Consider the following 17,217-nt stretch of genomic DNA (forward strand, 5'->3'; position numbering starts at 1 on the left):
ACGCCGCGTCAGTGGAACACCTAGAAAAAAAAGGTTCCCTCACCTGTTTGGTGGCCACATCGGAGAGATTCCGCAGGGTCCAGAGACAGTTCTGCACAAGCCGTGGGCTGGAGCTGGTTACATGTTTCCCCAGAGCCTGCATGCCACCTGCCAAAATCCAAACCAGTCGATTAACCAACCCATCCAAGCAGCCTGCATATCTAAATCTCTGCATCCAGATGTAGCACAGCACCTGGGAACAGAGGCAGGGCAGCAGAACTCATGGATAACTACAGCACTGACTTTTTAATTGTGTGTAAATATTATAAAAAGAAACCAGTGACTGATTCATTTCCATCTCAAGGAAACCACAGGCACAGGACCTGATTTGAAAGGATGTGTTCTCTCAGTAACCCGTAACTTGGCATGGCACAATATGGGCAACACACACAACTCAGGACTATTAGCATTCAGGGGAATACCAGACACCCAATTTTGGATGGGCCTGAGCCCTGTGTGTGGGCACGAGAACCCCACCCCCTGCCTGGCATCTCTCCCTCACCATTCCACCCCCCCCCCCCCCCTGGCATATCTCCCTCATGGCCCCCCCCCCCCCACACACCTTTTTAAAACCTTCATTTCTTTGCTGACAACAAACAGTGACTCATACCTGCTGCACACGCCGGGCCCCGAGCCTCCCTCTTGCCTGGTTCTGCCTATGGAGAAACAGGAAGTTGTACCAGAGGGAGGCTTGGGGCCAGCGCAAACAGCGAGTATGACTTACTGCTCATTTCTAGCAAAGAACTGAAGGCTTTAAAAAGGTAGTGGAGAGGAGCGCTGGGGTAAGTGGAGTTGAGAGACACCAGAACACCTGTGGGGGAGGTGGAAGGGAAGGAGAGATGCCAGGAGTCTTCAGCTAGCAGGGCTTGGTAAGCCCCGCCACCCATATCAGAAATGCGCCACTGCTGGATGGGCCCAAGCCCAAAGCGGGTGGGCCTGTGCCCTCCTGGGCCCACTTGTGGCTATGCCACTGCTTGCAATCAGCTGCATTTCTCTGCTGACCACAACGAATCTCTGACTTGGAGCACATGAAGAACCAGTAAACTGGAAAGTTACCTCTTCCCTGAGCTCCTGGTCAAACCCTAAAAGCAACACACAAGTAAGAATGGTGCCAAACTCTATTCTGAGGAGGATAAGAGGAAACTCCCGGTGCCAGAACCTCTGCACAGGAAATGTTACCTGTGGTCCATAATGCACAAGCAGCCACAAACTGTCACCTCTTAACAGGGCCTTTAGAGTGGCTGCAGCCAAAATTCTGGAATAAGCTCCCAGTGGATGTTAGAGAAGCAGAATCTTATATCCATTCCAGAGGGCTTAAAATGCTGTTTCCAGCTAATTGATAATATTGGATCTTTTGCTGATTTCTTTTCACATTCTTGTTTTTATATATATGTACACCGTCTTGAATGGACCTTTCTTGGTCCAAGAAGAGAGTATATAAAATGTATTAGTGAAGAATGGTTCAGGGGATTCCTGTCCTCCAGACCTTATCTCCCCCCCCCCCCCCCCCCCCCCACCACCACCACCACCCATGGAAAGTGGAATGCGGAGTCCCCCAAGGTTCTCCACTCTCACTGATACTCTTCAACCTCATGATGGCCCCATTAGCATGGTCATCTCAAATCAGGGTTTCAACGCCTTCATTTACGCCGATGATGTAACAAAATACATTCCCTTTAAGAACGATCCATCTGAAATCACGCACAGCTTAAATCAGATGGAATCCTGGGCTTCATCCTTCCAACTGAAATTCAATAAGGGAGACAACACTCTGCCCCATACACCAAATGCTTTACCACCATAAATGCTATGGGAATGAACCTTCCCATAGCAGAAGACCCAAAGATTCTAGGGATAGCAATAGATAGTGAGCTATCCCTCAACAAAACAGTTAGCAACTACCACAAAGAAGATGTTCCACACCATGTGGAAACTCAAAACAATTAGAAAGCTACTTTCTACAGGACATCTTCCACACGTTAGTACAGACCATGGTTCTTGCCCATGTAGACTACTCTAATGCACTTTATGCTGGCTGCGTAGAACAAACCCTCAAAAAACTACAGACAGCTCACAACATGGTGGCAAGACTCATTTATGGCAAAAGCCACTTTGAAAGCGCAAAACCATTGCTTCAAAAATTACATTGGCTACCCATCAAAGCAGGAATATCCTTCAAGATCTGCACACTGACCTACAGAATAATACCTGGCCTTTCACCGGCGTACATGACCGACCTAATAAATCTACCACTACGCAACACTATCAATAGTGCGAGGTCTTATCATCCTCCACTCTGTGGCGTTCCTAGGCTGCCTGACACCCGGGGCGGATCGCCGATGCGCCCCCCACAGGTGCATTTTTACCTGCTGGGGGGGGGGGGGGGGGGGGTGCAGCGCGCCTGTTGGCCGAGTCCGCTTGTTCCTTCCCTGCTGCTCTCTCTGCCCCAGAACAGGAAGTAACCTGTTCCGCGCAGAGGGAGCAGCAGGGAGGGAACGAGCGGACTCGGCCAACAAGCGCGCGGCACCCCCCCAGCGGCGTGCACCCGGGGGCGGACCGCCCCCCCAGCCCCCCCCTTGGTACGCCACTGCCTCCACTTCCCCATATGTCAAGGACTCCAACACAAAACCACATACACAACAGGCTTCTCTTACATTTGCACCAAATCCTAGAATACTCTACCTATAGCCCTAAAAGTCGATGAACAACTGTCTACAACTTAGAAAACACCCGAAAGCCTATTTTTTTCAAACATCCTTCCCCGACAAGCTCCTGTAGCCCACAAAATCAATCCAGCAGCACTTAACTATTACAGTCTCCATCTATTCAAAACTTGTCCCACTGCAGCATAAGACCCTATAATAATTGTCCCTCACAAATCTCATGACACTATACTGTCACTCAATCATGTAACCTGGTTTTCATTAAGTAATCTGTAATCCACTTCTGAACCTTACTATATAACCTATCTTACCTTAATTAACTTGTAATCCACTTGAACCTTACTATGTAACCAGTTTTACTTAAAATAACCTGTAAGCCACGTTGAATTTACCCCAGGTGGGAAAATGTGGGTAACAGATGCAATAAATAAATAAAATAAATAACAGTTGTGTAAATTAGCCGCCGCCTCCACCACCTTTTCATATGGACTTTCCACTTCTTACAGTCAAATTCAGAGAGTCAAGATTCCCACCGCAAAGCAGATGAACAGTATTCCTGGTCTTCTGAGCTCCATAGACCAGAACTTCCCGAACTGTGGGTTGGGACCTTCAAATAGGGTCACAAAATCCACATTTATGGTCTCAGTCTGGGTAGGCGGTCCATAAGTGCATCATTATTCTGCACCTCCCAGGGGGAAGGAGGATCACACAATTTGATTTGGCTGTTATGGGCTCATGGCCACAAAAAGATTGACGAGCACTGCCTTAGACTTTCTCTGGCAGAAAAGTAGCCCAAGTGTGCTGAACAGCTGGGGCAGACCCGTGCAGTACAGTAGGCGGACAGGAAAAGATGCCAAGATGGCATTCCACAAGCCTCAGGGTGATACCACAGAGAACGAAAGGAAGGGGGGGCAGTGTGTACTCACCAGCCTCTACAATAGCAGGCTTGTTGCTGGGACAGACGGACAGGACCTTCAGCACACGGCTTGTCGTCCATAGCAGCTTTTCATAGTTGTAGTTCCGCATGATCTGAACCAGGGCTTGGGGACCTCCATTGGCTAAGATAATGAGCTAAAAAGAAAAGGGGGCAGGGGCAGTAGTGGTTTAAAAAGCACATTGTTAACATCATCATTCTCTGGCCAGCTCAGCTGGGCATCCCCTCCCCCATCCCTGCTACAATATATGGATTATGCTGTTATCCATCCATACGACTTTAAGGAGGTAATTGTAAAAACTTTAGGTGTCATCTGTATGTAGAAATGGTGGACTTAACATCTAGATACCATCTTGCACATCTATGTTGCAATTTCAGAAAAGGTGCTGCTTATGTGTATGTGTGTATGGCAACACACAAAGTTTTCAATATACAGAAACATATGTTTCATATTTCATATATTTAGACACTTCCATCCTCCTGCATTTTACACCTGCTCATGTCTTGCTTCACCCCTAACTCGTCTTTTGGACCTGGGATCTTGAAATGTGATGAGTGGATATGTGACCCAAACTCTGTCCTGGGAAGGTGACTTTCTGAAGAAGTCTCTCTTCCTTGCAGCTTACCAAAATTTACATATTTCTATATTAACCTCAACTCAATACACGTATACTGATCTTTTACTGTTTTCTATCTTAGGGTTATGGACATTTGAAACAATGATTTCATTCTTGTGGTTGAGCAAGCCATATAGACTAACCCCTAAGGTTCTACAATTAACTTTAGGTTTATTCCAGTCCATTGGGTTTTGTCTTGGATGCTAATCTTACTTTTGCACCTCAAATAAAAGGGGGTCTTTTACAAAGCGGCGGTAAGCCAAATGTGGTCTTACCGCACGCTAAAACAAAACTACCACTGGCCTAACGCAGCCACTGGCGATAGTTGTGGATGGAGCCTTTTCCGGTACTCCGTGAAATTTTTTTCCCCTAGCTCGGCGCTAACTCAACAGTAATCGGGCATCACTGCGCACTACCCAGTTACCATGGGAGCACTTATCACCACCTCAATGGCCATGCGGTAAGGGTTATCTTATCATGTGACCTTTTTTTTCTTTTTGGCCTTTTTACCCACTGTGGTAAAAAGGACCCTGGTGTGCTGGAAAAATGGCCCCTGCCACTATCGCAGGGTCCTTTTTCCTGCAGCTTAATAAAAGGACCCCAAAGTAATCAAGACCATCTTTTTTAGATGGTATCAGCTCTGTGTTATCAAATCTTTATTTTTTTTTTGGGGGGGGGGGGGGGAACATTTTTTATTACTAGTTCTGTGCTCTCACATTTAGATTACTGCAATCGTTTATATTCTGGAATTTCAATCAAGCGGCTTACTAACTTCAGACACTGAAAATCATACGTGCAGCAGTATTTTGTAAACTTCATAAAAGTACATAAGCACATAAGCAACGCTATACTGGGAAAAGACCAAGGGTCCATCAAGCCCAGCATCCTGTCTCTGACAGCGGCCAATCCAGGCTTCAAGAACCCGGCAACCCCCCCCCCCCCCCCAAATAAATGAATAAATAAAAATAATAATAATTCCCCCTTTTTTTTTTTTTAATAATGTTCAATGGACTTTTCCTTCAGGAATCTGTCCAAACCCCCCTTAAACTCCGTAAGGCCAGCTGCTGTCACTACGTTCTCCGGCAACGAGTTCCAGAGTCCAACTACACGTTGAGTGATAGAGCTACTCCACTGCTACTTGACTGCCAGTACAAGCATGAATTCAGTCTAAAGTACCTTGTACCATTTTTAAGATCTTTGAAGGAGCTGGCCCAGAATATGACTCCTATTTTCTTTTCCTAGATCTTTAAGGTCTCATACATCACTTTCCTTCACCAAAGGTGTGTATTATTTAAGGATCTTTACGAGTTCCTATGGATTTCAGGCTGTTTAATATTGGAATGCCTTACCTAAGGATCTCAGATGTTTAAAATCCTATTCTTTTCAAAAAACATATAAAACCACCTTATTTTTAAAAATTGTTATGAAACGGCCTCTTTAAATGTACCAGACTAGTTATGTGCAACTCCAGGACATGGATCGAGAAGCACTGGACATTGCAAAAGTCAAGACATAAAGGGGTCCCTTTTACTAAGGCGATCTAACGATTAGCTCACGGGTATACCACATAGTCCACTGTATACCTATGGACTGCACGGCACTTAAAGCACACGAATCTGTTAGCATGCTTTAGTAAAAGGACCCCTAAATACTTTGAACGTAATTTCAAAGTAAGAATTTTGTGGACAAAGTTGCTGTAAATATAAGATAAAGCTTTTCTTTGCAAGCCACATATGTCTGTTGCTTCCATGAACAAAGGGATTCAGTGTGCTTACTTTTTCAGTTTAAAAAGTCATTGAGGTTAATATAGAAATTCTACATTTCAGAAGTCTAGACCTTTGAAATTATGTTATGTAAAGGTCTAGGAATTTGCTCATACAATTTACAAAAATAAAAACTCCTCCTCATTGAATCTAACAAAAGCAACAAAGACTTACTATAATGTTAGGAATAAATCTACTCATACGTGTTCACTATAAATGGTCCTTTATCAAATCTGCCACATAGCATATGTCATTGTCAACTGTAAATAGCACTAAACACATGTACATGCCCCCCCCCCCCCCCCGACCACCACCCCAATGAAGCCACTCTGTTTGTACAGGACCTAGGGCTGTACCGAATATTTATATTTGATTCGGACCTGAATAATGAAGTCAAATAGTGATTTAAATAAAAATACAAAAAATACGGGGCTCTACAGTGCTAAATCCTACTGACATAAACACTTGATTTCTGATTATACGTTGCTTCTTTTATTATTTGTTATGCTAAAGCTCAATGTGCATTATTCATATTCGGCCAAATAGTTAAGATATGCTATTCAGTACAGCTCTAATTTATCTTTGGCGGGGCTAGACATATGCTCGCGTTTATTAATATTTGTGGTGCGATATGAACTATTGTTTATAAGAAAAGATATATATAGTTGATTTAAGTGCGATCTGTTCCACATGGGTCTGATATATTAGCAATTGATAGTTGCATTATAAGTAGTAGATGCAGGTGTGTGCGCATACACTTTAAGGAGGCGGAACACAAGATTGTGCTATGATGGTTCCATCTACAACACTACCACATGCTTTCCTTAGGGACGCTATGGGTGTAATGGATATGGACTGAGCACAATTTAAAAATGTACACATTATTTAACATTGTTATATTGATTGTTTTATGCATAGAGGGTTTATTTGATTTATACCTAAGTATTCTTATTTTGTGTTGGGGCTACACATATGTCATTAAAAAAAAGGTTCAGTCAATCCAGTTTTCAATGGGCAGATTTAGATATTTATTTCCCTATTAACATGACCTATATAATGTTGTCCACTTAAATGTTCAGATTTATTGAAGGTTTTTTATCCATGTAAAATCATTACTTGCCTTGCTATACATAAGCAAAACAAACAAACAAAAAAAAAAAACGAATCACATCTCCACCATTTGGGTACATAAGCACGCATATTAACTCATATATCCAATTAAGCAATCACCCCAAAAAGCTTATCAACATTGCTTCCCCCATCCCCACTCCCTATTATTGTGTACAACTCCTCTTAACCGATTCTTAAATGGTATTTGATTACTAGTAGTTCTCCTCTGGAAAGCACTGGGCTCTGGCTTCCCTCTCCTTGACATGCCAAGAACCAAGCACTGCCCCCAACAATTTAGTTTTAGCCTCAGCCAGGCATTAGTGAGAAAAGCTTACTCACCTTGCTCTCTTGGTTGCCATAAGCTAGGAGCTGCAGGCAATCTGTGGTTATGGCAAGAAACTTGGGGTTGTTCTTGTTCAAGAGAGGCACCATCTTCTGCAGGCCATCGGCCAGGCGCACAGCCATCTTAGCTCCTTCCTGATACAACAGTAAGTTGTGCAGGGTGGTAATAGAATAGAACAGCACGGACTCCACTGGAGAACTAAACCGGGAAAGATTGTATTTGTAAGTTGATGCGATTTCCATAGTGGCAGAGGTAGGGCATGGAGGAGATTTTTTTTTTTTTTTTTGGAGTGTCAAGACCTGCGTTCTAGTCATTTGGTACACTAAAATGTGAGGGAGATGGGGAAAACACCAGAAAACAAATCTGAATGTTTATCTCACCTGTGCACTGATTAAACCAAGGGAAGATTCAATATTTTAGCAGAACCCTATATATGGTTCTTTTAACCCCACATAAAATACAGAAAAAGAAGAGCCAAGCACACTTTGAGGACAAGAAACAGGAGGACAAAAAGGAAGGGGAACTCCACCCGGGCTTCAGGAGATACCTCAGCATGCGGACCAGGGCTGGGATGCCTCCAGACTTGAAGATGGCGAGCAGGCCCTCACGGTGGTGGGAAAGGTTGTGCAGAATGCTGGTGGTGCAGCGAGCCGTCTCCATATCGCTGGTGTTCTGCATGGTGCGTACCACGGCCGCTACGATCTGGGGCGACTGCATGAGGGCGCGGCGTGAGGCCTCCTTTTTCGAGAGCTGGTTCACGATCATGGCAGCTTTGTTCACCACTACCTGTGAACAAACAGCATGAGAAAAGAGTTCCAATAGCATGTTGGTTCACAGGCCCTCCGTTGATACATTTGGCACTACCCTATGCCCCAGAGCCTTTTCACCAGTCTAGAGCGGCTTTTCTTTGGACCAAATAAAGGAAGCACAACCGGCTCCACTTTATGCCCAACTCCGAAGAGGGTTTCCCATTCTTCCCTTACCGGGTCCTCATCGTTCAGCAGTTTGGTGAGCTCCGGGATGGCACGAGTAGCCAGCTCAGCATCATCCTGATAGTTGATAAGGTGAACGATGGCGGATTTCAGCATCTGGGATGGCTCAGCCAGCTTCTGCACGTTGGTCTGTTGCCCTTCGATCTGCGTGCTCAAGAGGTAAGAGCGGTCTTCCACAGTTTCAGGGTACATGGCAGCCCGGACCCGCTGGGCTCGGGTCATTGCTAGCTGAGACTCGGCATCTGCCACAAAGACAAAAAAGGTGAGAAAGAGTTTGAACATAAAGCATTTAAATATTGAGAGGCCCATGTACTGGGTCAAGAGAAGCTCATCTCTGCTTTTTTTTTTTTCACTAACCAAAAGCTCTTGAGATAATTCTTTCAAAAAGTTTACCCTTGTTGCAGGTATCCTAAACTGGATTCCTTAATGTAGATATATAGGGATGCTTTAAGCTGCAAGACACGGTGTGAACTCATGGCCCCATCTCACCAGCAAGAAATACATCATCTTCCAGGGTTAATGATCATATGAATATCTCCCATCATCCCCACCTAAAATGGAACACTGCATTCCAAGAGAAACAGGCCGTAGAAGCATAGACCCTAAGGACCAGTCCCCCCTCCCCCCGTTTGCCCTTTCCTGCTGCCCCAGAGAATGTTGGGATATGATTTTAAAAAATTAAACCTAAGAAGCTACAATTGACTCTGATGGCAAGTAGCACACAATGTGAGAGGAAAATTCAGTGGGCGAATGTAAGTCACACCAAGCCTGGGGACTTCTACCTCCAATTTCCAGTGGTGCCGTGTAAAAAAAAATGTCAGGATTGAGCTCTGCATTTAACCCACCTAACATGAGGAGAAAATGTCATCTCAAGGGAAAGCAAAATCAGCGAGGGAACAACAAATCCCAGAGGGAATAGAAAGGGTGGAATACTGTGAGATGGTCCCCTCTCCACCCCCATCCCCCACTGATTATTAGAACAATTCCCAGATTCTGGTCCTGGTCTGCATTGTCCCTGGTCAGCTCACACTGTATGCCTGGTGGCAGATTCAACATATTTCACAGCTACAGCTGCTCTCTCTCTTTCTCCCAGGATTTACCAAGCTTTTCCTGTTCACTCTCGTTTCGGAGAAGTCTGATTTTCTCTGTTAGTTTCAGGAAACCTGCAATTCCGATATTTTTATATTTCGCAAGCTACAATAGGAAGTGCATTTCTGTTTCTCCACTATTGCACAGCGTGCAGAGTCTGTCTTCTTGGTGTTTCTAGTTTAGATTTTGTCTGCCTCTTTGCATTTCTGGTCTGTGGTCGCTTATTCTGTACTTGGTGAGGGGTTTGTCTGTATTTTGCACGTGTGACAGAGGACAAGTGTTCTGCAAGTGTGTACTTTGTGCAGAAATGTTTTTGATCTGTGCCTCCCAATAGCTGGTGTAATTGTGCTCTAGAGCAGTGGTTCTCAATCCAGTCCTCAGGACACACCTAGCCAGTTGAGTTTTCAGAATATCCACGATGAATATGCATGGAGACAGATTTCCATGCATGCACGGCCTCCTTTGTATTTCATGCATATTCATTCTGGGCAAACTGAAAACCCAGACTGGCTGGATGTGTCCCAAGGACTGGGTTGAGAACCGCTGATCTAGGGCACGTTTCAGCATTTGAAGTGAATGAGAATGTAGAGCAGCTTCATTCCAGAGGCACTACAGAAGCCCACTACCATGCATGACCTGGATAAAACATGGCACTCCCCCCCCCCCCCCCCCTCTCTCAACTACTGTTCAGCCCCAAGCTGCCTTCAATGAGACTGCATTTAAAAAAAAAAAAAAAAGCCATAGCCCAAAACAGATGGGTGGGGGGGGGGGGGGGGGTGGCAAATTGTAAGGTGATCCTGAACTCTTCAAAAGGCAGTGGGTGGATTTAAAAGCAGCAGGAAACAACAGACCTTTTGCTACTCAAGGTCAAGAGACTTCCTGTTCTGGAAGAGAAAATCCCAAATCCTCCAGAGGATGGCAGCTCGGTGCATGGACTGGAAAGATCAGGGGACTTGTACTCCCCTCCAAAAGCAATTCACTTCCTACAGGTGTGTCTTGACATCTACAGGTAATTTGTCTCATGGATGAAAAGCAACCTCACAAAAAAAAGATAACATAAAATCTACTGAGAAAGGGCAATCTCTGCCCAGTGTCATTCCTGGCACAATCCATGATACCAGCTGATTCCAGGCTTTATCCCCCACAGGCAAGGATCCTCTGTGCTCACCCCAAGCTTTACCCTTCACTCCCCCCACAATTAAGTGCCCTCTAGGGAAAAAAAAAAAAAAAAAGAGATATTTGCTCCATTGGATGTCTCGGCAATTTTGGAATCCTCCTCAGAGGAAATTAAAAAATACAGCCACTTTGTTGGTCTCTTGTCTTTTTACAAGATAAAGAGGTGATTTTGAAACTATTATCATACAAGAGACACTCATTTTTATGGTGAAAAAAATGTCAGTATTTCTGGATGTTTCTAAGTGGTCTCAGCTTAGGAGGAGGTAATTTCTTCAATTGAAACAACATTTCTTGGCTATTGGAGTCACCTTTCTATTGCGGTTTCCTTGCAAATGTTTAATTTCTTTACATAATACCAGGGGTGTAGCTACGGGGGCCACGGGGGCCTGAGCCCCCATAAATTTCATGCTGGCCCCTGGTTTGGCTGGCGGGGGGTCCCCAACCCCTGCCAGCTGAAGCCTTCTTCAGCGCCGGTCTCCGGTGCAGCTGCATTCGCTGCCTGCCCCCTGCTCTTCTTTCTTCTTGCTCCTCCTGTGCACGCGGACACGCAAAGGTATTTGTTTGTGAGGTGGGATGGTGATGCGAGGAGGCGAGGTGGGGGGGGGAGGCGAGGTGGTGAGGCGGGAGGGCAAGGAGGCGAGGCGCCACTCAAAATGTGCCCCCAACCTCGGGCTCTGGCCCCCTCCCACCCTGACTTCTGGCTACGCCCAGGTACTTGCTAGGTGTTTTATGAAGCTTCACAATTAAGATATTTTTCTGGAAGGTAAAAGCATGTCTTTTTGATGGCTGGAATAGTTGCATTATGTTAGTTTAATATCATTATATTGAGTAGTTTATGAATTCTACTCTTTCTTTATATAGTGGAATATTTTACCATCTTCCTATGGTTCTGATTTCTTGCCTCCTCCCATTGTGGACTATAAACTTTTATTACCATTTCTATATTCTAAATAGTTTGGAATAAATCAGTTATTTGTTTCTTATCAAAATTTCATCTGTTTGCTCACCCCAAGCTTTACCCCTCAGTCCCCCCATAGCCAACGATCCTTGCGCTTCTCAGGCTTTACCCCTCCTCTCCTTGCCACAATGGCTGGTGTTACTGTAGGTGTCTAAATTTAAGGAACACCAGCGCTGGGTTACATTAGTATTTTATAATGGACTCTGTGTGCCCAGATGCTGTTACAGAATAGGCTCTTACCATGTGGCGTCAGTGTCCCCCCCCCCCCCGGGGTTCAAACTATTTTCCAAATGGCTTTTGCACCTCCTCTGAGGCACATACAGTTCTTGAAGAGGTTAAAATGAGAGACTGATGGTGTGATTACACACCTCTCCGTTTAAGAACTTTGTACCGCCTTTAAAAAGTAAACATTAAACCTTTCAGGTCTGCGCTCCTTAATTGGCTGCACTTTCATGTATCATGGTCTGGAATTTGGTTCCTTATAGGGATAGTTGCTGGCATCTATATGCAGAAGCTGCTGCTTTTTTTTATACATATGTAGGTTCCTGAAAAAACAAAATCAATGCTTACACCTGATGTGCTGGCAGTATTTGCTGAAATCCTGACTTATATTTTATTTAAGGCTCTGCATGGGAATATCCTGATCTGGATGTCCTAATTTTTTTTTTTTTTGTTACATTTGTACCCCGCGGTTTCCCACTCATGGCAGGCTCAATGCGGCTTACATGAGGCAATGGAGGGTTAAGTGACTTGCCCAGAGTCACAAGGAACTGCGCTGTGCTTGAAGTGGGAATCGAACTCAGTTCCTCAGGACCAAAGTCCACCACCCTAACCACTAGGCCACTCCTCCACTGTTGCTACTATTGGAGATTCTACATGGAATGTTGCTATTCCACTAGCAACATTCCATGTACAAGTTGGCCCTTGCAGATCACCAATGTGGCCGTGCAGGCTTCTACATGGAATGTTGCTAGTGGAATAGCAACATTCCATGTAGAATCTCCAATAGTATCTATTTTATTTTTGTTACATTTGTACCCCACGCTTTCCCACTCATGGCAGGCTCAATGCGGCTTACATGGGGCAATGGAGGGTTAAGTGACTTGCCCAGAGTCACAAGGAGCTGCCTGTGCCTGAAGTGGGAATTGAACTCAGTTCCTCAGTTCCCCCGGACCAAAGTCTGCCACCCTAACCACTAGACCACTCCTCCACTCTCAGCCTTATGTGCAAAATGAGGATTCAGATCTCATCTCAAGAGGCTTTTGTTGGCAACTTCCTTTCAGGGGCAAACTTTCCACTGGCTGCATGTACATGTGTGTGGGAGAGTGATAGGTAGTTATTTCCTGGCTTTGTGTTTTATCAAAAGACTCCCTGCTGCTTGCTTGGTTCCCCTATGTTAGCAGCTACAAGACAAAATTCCAGAAATTTCTCAAGACTAGATTGGCATCACTCATCAAGAGCTGCCATAAATGAGAGACTATCGGTTAGAAACTGCTTTAGGTGTGGCAGGACCAATTCTCTACCCACCCCACCGACTCTCAATCGGAGAAGATATGAAGCACAATCTTTTCTTCGATCGACACAAGTTTTCCTATATCTAGGGCTTGAAGACCATCTCCTGAAGAGCTCTACGAGGTTAGGGACTATAGGGTAGAATGGGTCCCCAGTCTTGGGAAAGTCTGGCTTCTCATATTCCATACCTGGCAGTGCAGGTTGACCTTGGGTGTAGGTTGTGGTTTTAACTGTATACTGCTTGGCGTAACCCATGTCATCATCATCAATTAGGACTTTGCCATTCAGCGAAGGCACTGTGGTGTTGGCCCCTGAGTGGATTCCTGAGTCATAGGTGTAGGTCTGTTGCCATTCTGTAACCTTGATGGGCCGCTCCACCATATCCATTGTAGCTCTGCTGGGAGAAGATAAGAAGCAAACTGCTGTTAGACCTGCTGGTAAACAGAACTACACCACAACCTCCCACTCATATTATGTCCATCTCCATCACCTGTTGTTCCCTGGGCAGATTCAGTGCCATAGGCAACTTAAGCAGATGACTAGGGCCCCAGGATGAGAAGTGCCCACAGACCTGCCAAATCTCCCACCTAAGAATGGTAAAGTTCTGACAGGTGTGGGATATTTGAGGCCAAGGTAGGATTGCCAAATAATGATATCAAGGCGGGGGGGGGGGGGGGGGGGAGGTGAGGTTTAAAGGCTGGCAGAGCCTTTAATCTGTAGTAAAACTGCCAGTACTTTGTTAATGGACTGTATCCACAGCAGTAGCCATGAATTGGCTCTAGTCCCTCTCTAGGCCTCCTGGATCCCCATCTTCTTTGAATACCTGCCTCAGCTCCCTCTCCTTCTCCTCCTGCAGGCCTCCACTCCCCCAGACCATCCACGTTCAGCTCATCGCTCCAAAGAAGCTCAGGGAAACTGCAGAGGCTGATCCCTAGTTCACCAGCAGGTTCTGAGTGAGGGCAATCAACTGCACTTATAGGCTGCATTATGAACCTCCTGCTTCTGGGTTCTGTGAGAGAGGAAGGGGCCTGGGAACATACACCTGCACCTACTCCTGCTCAGCCCCTGTGCTCACACACAACGAACCAGCCCCTGCAGTTTCCCCTAATCCACTATATGAGAGGTGATCTGAAGGGAGGGGAGAAAGACTGAATGGCCGATTCCTTGGGGGGGGGGGGGGGGGAGCTGTAAAAAGTGAATGGAGGCCCAAAGTGTATGCTTGGCTAGGGTCTAATAGGCCCAGCCTTGTCCATGGGCCAGTCCTCACCCACCCGCTCGAGGCCAACAAAGATCTGCTATTTAAAAGTCACACAGGGTGGAAGTTTGAGAGACCATTCTTTACAACATCTGTAAAATCCGCCCCTTTCTTTCCGAGCACTCTACCAAAACCCTCATCCACACCCTTGTCACCTCTCGTTTAGACTACTGCAATCTGCTTCTTGCTGGCCTCCCACTTAGTCACCTCTCCCCTCTCCAGTCGGTTCAAAACTCTGCTGCCCGTCTCATCTTCCGCCAGGGTCACTTTACTCATACTACCCCTCTCCTCAAGACCCTTCACTGGCTCCCTATCCGTTTTCGCATCCTGTTCAAACTTCTTCTACTAACCTATAAATGTACTCACTCTGCTGCTCCCCAGTATCTCTCCACACTTGTCCTTCCCTACACCCCTTCCCGTGCACTCCGCTCCACGGATAAATCCTTCTTATCTGTTCCCTTCTCCACTACTGCCAACTCCAGACTTCGCGCCTTCTGTCTCACTGCACCCTACGCCTGGAATAAACTTCCTGAGCCCCTACGTCTTGCCCCATCCTTGGCCACCTTTAAATCTAGACTGAAAGCCCACCTCTTTAACATTACTTTTGACTCGTAACCACTTGTAACAACTCGCCTCCACCTACCCTCCTCTCTTCCTTCCCGTTCACATTAATTGATTTGATTTGCTTACTTTATTTATTTTTTGTCTATTAGATTGTAAGCTCTTTGAGCAGGGACTGTCTTTCTTCTATGTTTGTGCAGCGCTGCGTATGCCTTGTAGCGCTATAGAAATGCTAAATAGTAGTAGTAGTAGACCATATGGCATGCAGGTGGGCAAAAGAGAGAGAGACCAAATCGCCTGTGGAGCGAGGGTGGGGTGGAGTTCTTCTGCCCACCCACCTTGGGCCCAGGCCTACCCCAAATTAGGTGTCTGGCTACACCCTTGCCTCTAGCAGATAACGCTGGACACCTTTCACACATAACAGAACGTGGAAAAAAAATTAAATAAAAGCTTCTCCCCACCCTTCCCAGGTTCCTAATCTGGTGAATGCAGAAAGTCCAAAGACCAGGAGACCTGTATCATGTGCTTGAAATTGATCCCCGCTCTTTCAGGGGCTAAAAATGTTGCTTTGGCATCCCCAATGTCAGTCAATGCATGAAGGCAAAGATCTCAGCCAGGAATCAACTCGTGGCAGCACACAGAACTTTCTAAAACCATTGGACAACCTTTCAAAGGCAATGGCACTACTTTAACAGGTTAGACATAAATGACAGAGACAAGGAAACACAGACTGGACATTTGACACAACAACACTCAAAAACCAGCAAGAGAACAATTCAACCTTCCAGAACACTACTGGACCTTAAGGTTGCCATACTCCTAATATAAGGAACTTCCGACAGACACTCCAGGGAGAAACCGCTGAATTGGAACTCATCAAAAAACACCATCACCCCAGGCCTGAATGGGGACAATGGATTCATGGGTCCCTACAGGTATGACTACAGTCTACTGTTCTGAGGTCACCCTGTCTTTGCTCTCTCACTCACTACTGTTCTCAGTTAGCAGCCAGGTTCTTGTAACCTGAATTGGTCACTGTTGGAAACAGGATGCTGGGCTTGATCAATATGCAGAATTACTGCCACGTTAAAATCGTGACAGTTATCTTCAGATCATTGATAAAGGTCACTTTTCCTGTCAGTGCCTGAGCAGTGATTGGCTCAGGCCCTGACAAGGTTACGTTTTTTTAATGGCATTTTGTACTGGCCCCCTCCCATCCCAAACAAGGAGATCCCTGGTATCTGGCGTCACCTACCCACCCACCCCCGTTCTAAGCCCCAAACCAGGTCTCTGGTGTCTAGTGGCACCCCTTCCTTCCTCTCTTTCCCCACACCCCTACCCTAACAGAAAAGTGCCTTGGTGGCTAATGGGTACCCCCCTTCACCACCACCACCACCACCCCCCAAGCCCTGTACCTTATATGAGGAAGGAGAGAAGTCTACTCACTTCAGCCACCAAGCTCTTATATGGCACTATGACCCTGCTTGGTGCATCCCAGGATGCAACACACAGGGCAGGGCATTGCCATTTTGCAGATGATTTATGTAGGCAGGCAGAAGCAATTGGGCTTCACTCCTGCCTCCTTTAAGATATGGGGATGGGGTCTAGGTAAAGGGTCACAACAAGGTTCCACTAGACTACCAGAGAATTATTTTGGGTGGATGGGAAGGAGGAGGTCACTAGACTACTAGGTCAATTTGTTTTTTTGTATTCTGGGGAAGGAGAGACTACTAGACTACCAGTGCAAATTTTCATATCAGGGGAGGGGGGGGGTTCAGATCAGGTCATGTTGGAAGGGGGGCTACTAGACTACCAGGGCAACCTGGGCCACTGCAGAAATCAGTCTAGGGCAGGGTGGTAAGGAGTGAGACGGGGGTGCCGCCAGACACCAACTCTCTCAACCAACCCTAGCTCGCCCTGGATCTGGCAAAAAGTTTCCACGCACAACACGTGGAATTTTTTTTTTTAATGCATGGCTGCAGGATACTTAATGACTGCATTAACATGCATTTAAATGCATTTTAATGCCGTCTTCAGTAACGGTTTCTATGCAAGTTAACACCCACGCTAAAACTAGATTACGCCTGCATTTACCACGCAGAAAGTTTTCTGCGTGGGCCCAACGATGTCCTTTCTATGCTCTGCTCTGCATTTTTTAATGCCTACTCTGTATCCCCTCCATCCCCAAGCACATTTATCCACCTC

At 45.8% G+C, this 17,217-nt stretch overlaps 1 protein-coding gene across 2 annotated transcripts in view; it reads right to left on the reverse strand.

Moving 5' to 3' along the window:
- JUP (junction plakoglobin) overlaps positions 1-17,217 on the reverse strand; it is an 86,003-nt gene that overhangs the window by 20,548 nt on the left and 48,238 nt on the right. Inside the window, exons 2-7 of one of the 2 annotated variants that reach the window (XM_030221990.1) lie at positions 13,385-13,590; positions 8,453-8,703; positions 8,017-8,255; positions 7,466-7,667; positions 3,629-3,773; positions 44-147 (exon numbers count right to left, since the gene is read on the reverse strand). In XM_030221990.1, the coding sequence (XP_030077850.1) occupies positions 44-147; positions 3,629-3,773; positions 7,466-7,667; positions 8,017-8,255; positions 8,453-8,703; positions 13,385-13,583 (1,140 nt within the window). In that variant the 5' untranslated portion in view covers positions 13,584-13,590. Of the gene's footprint in view, positions 1-43; positions 148-3,628; positions 3,774-7,465; positions 7,668-8,016; positions 8,256-8,452; positions 8,704-13,384; positions 13,594-17,217 lie in introns of both variants that reach the window. The other variant, XM_030221992.1, reaches the window with a different exon arrangement.

The sequence above is a fragment of the Microcaecilia unicolor genome, chromosome 12, assembly GCF_901765095.1.
Source record: "Microcaecilia unicolor chromosome 12, aMicUni1.1, whole genome shotgun sequence".
Lineage (NCBI taxonomy): Eukaryota > Metazoa > Chordata > Amphibia > Gymnophiona > Siphonopidae > Microcaecilia > Microcaecilia unicolor.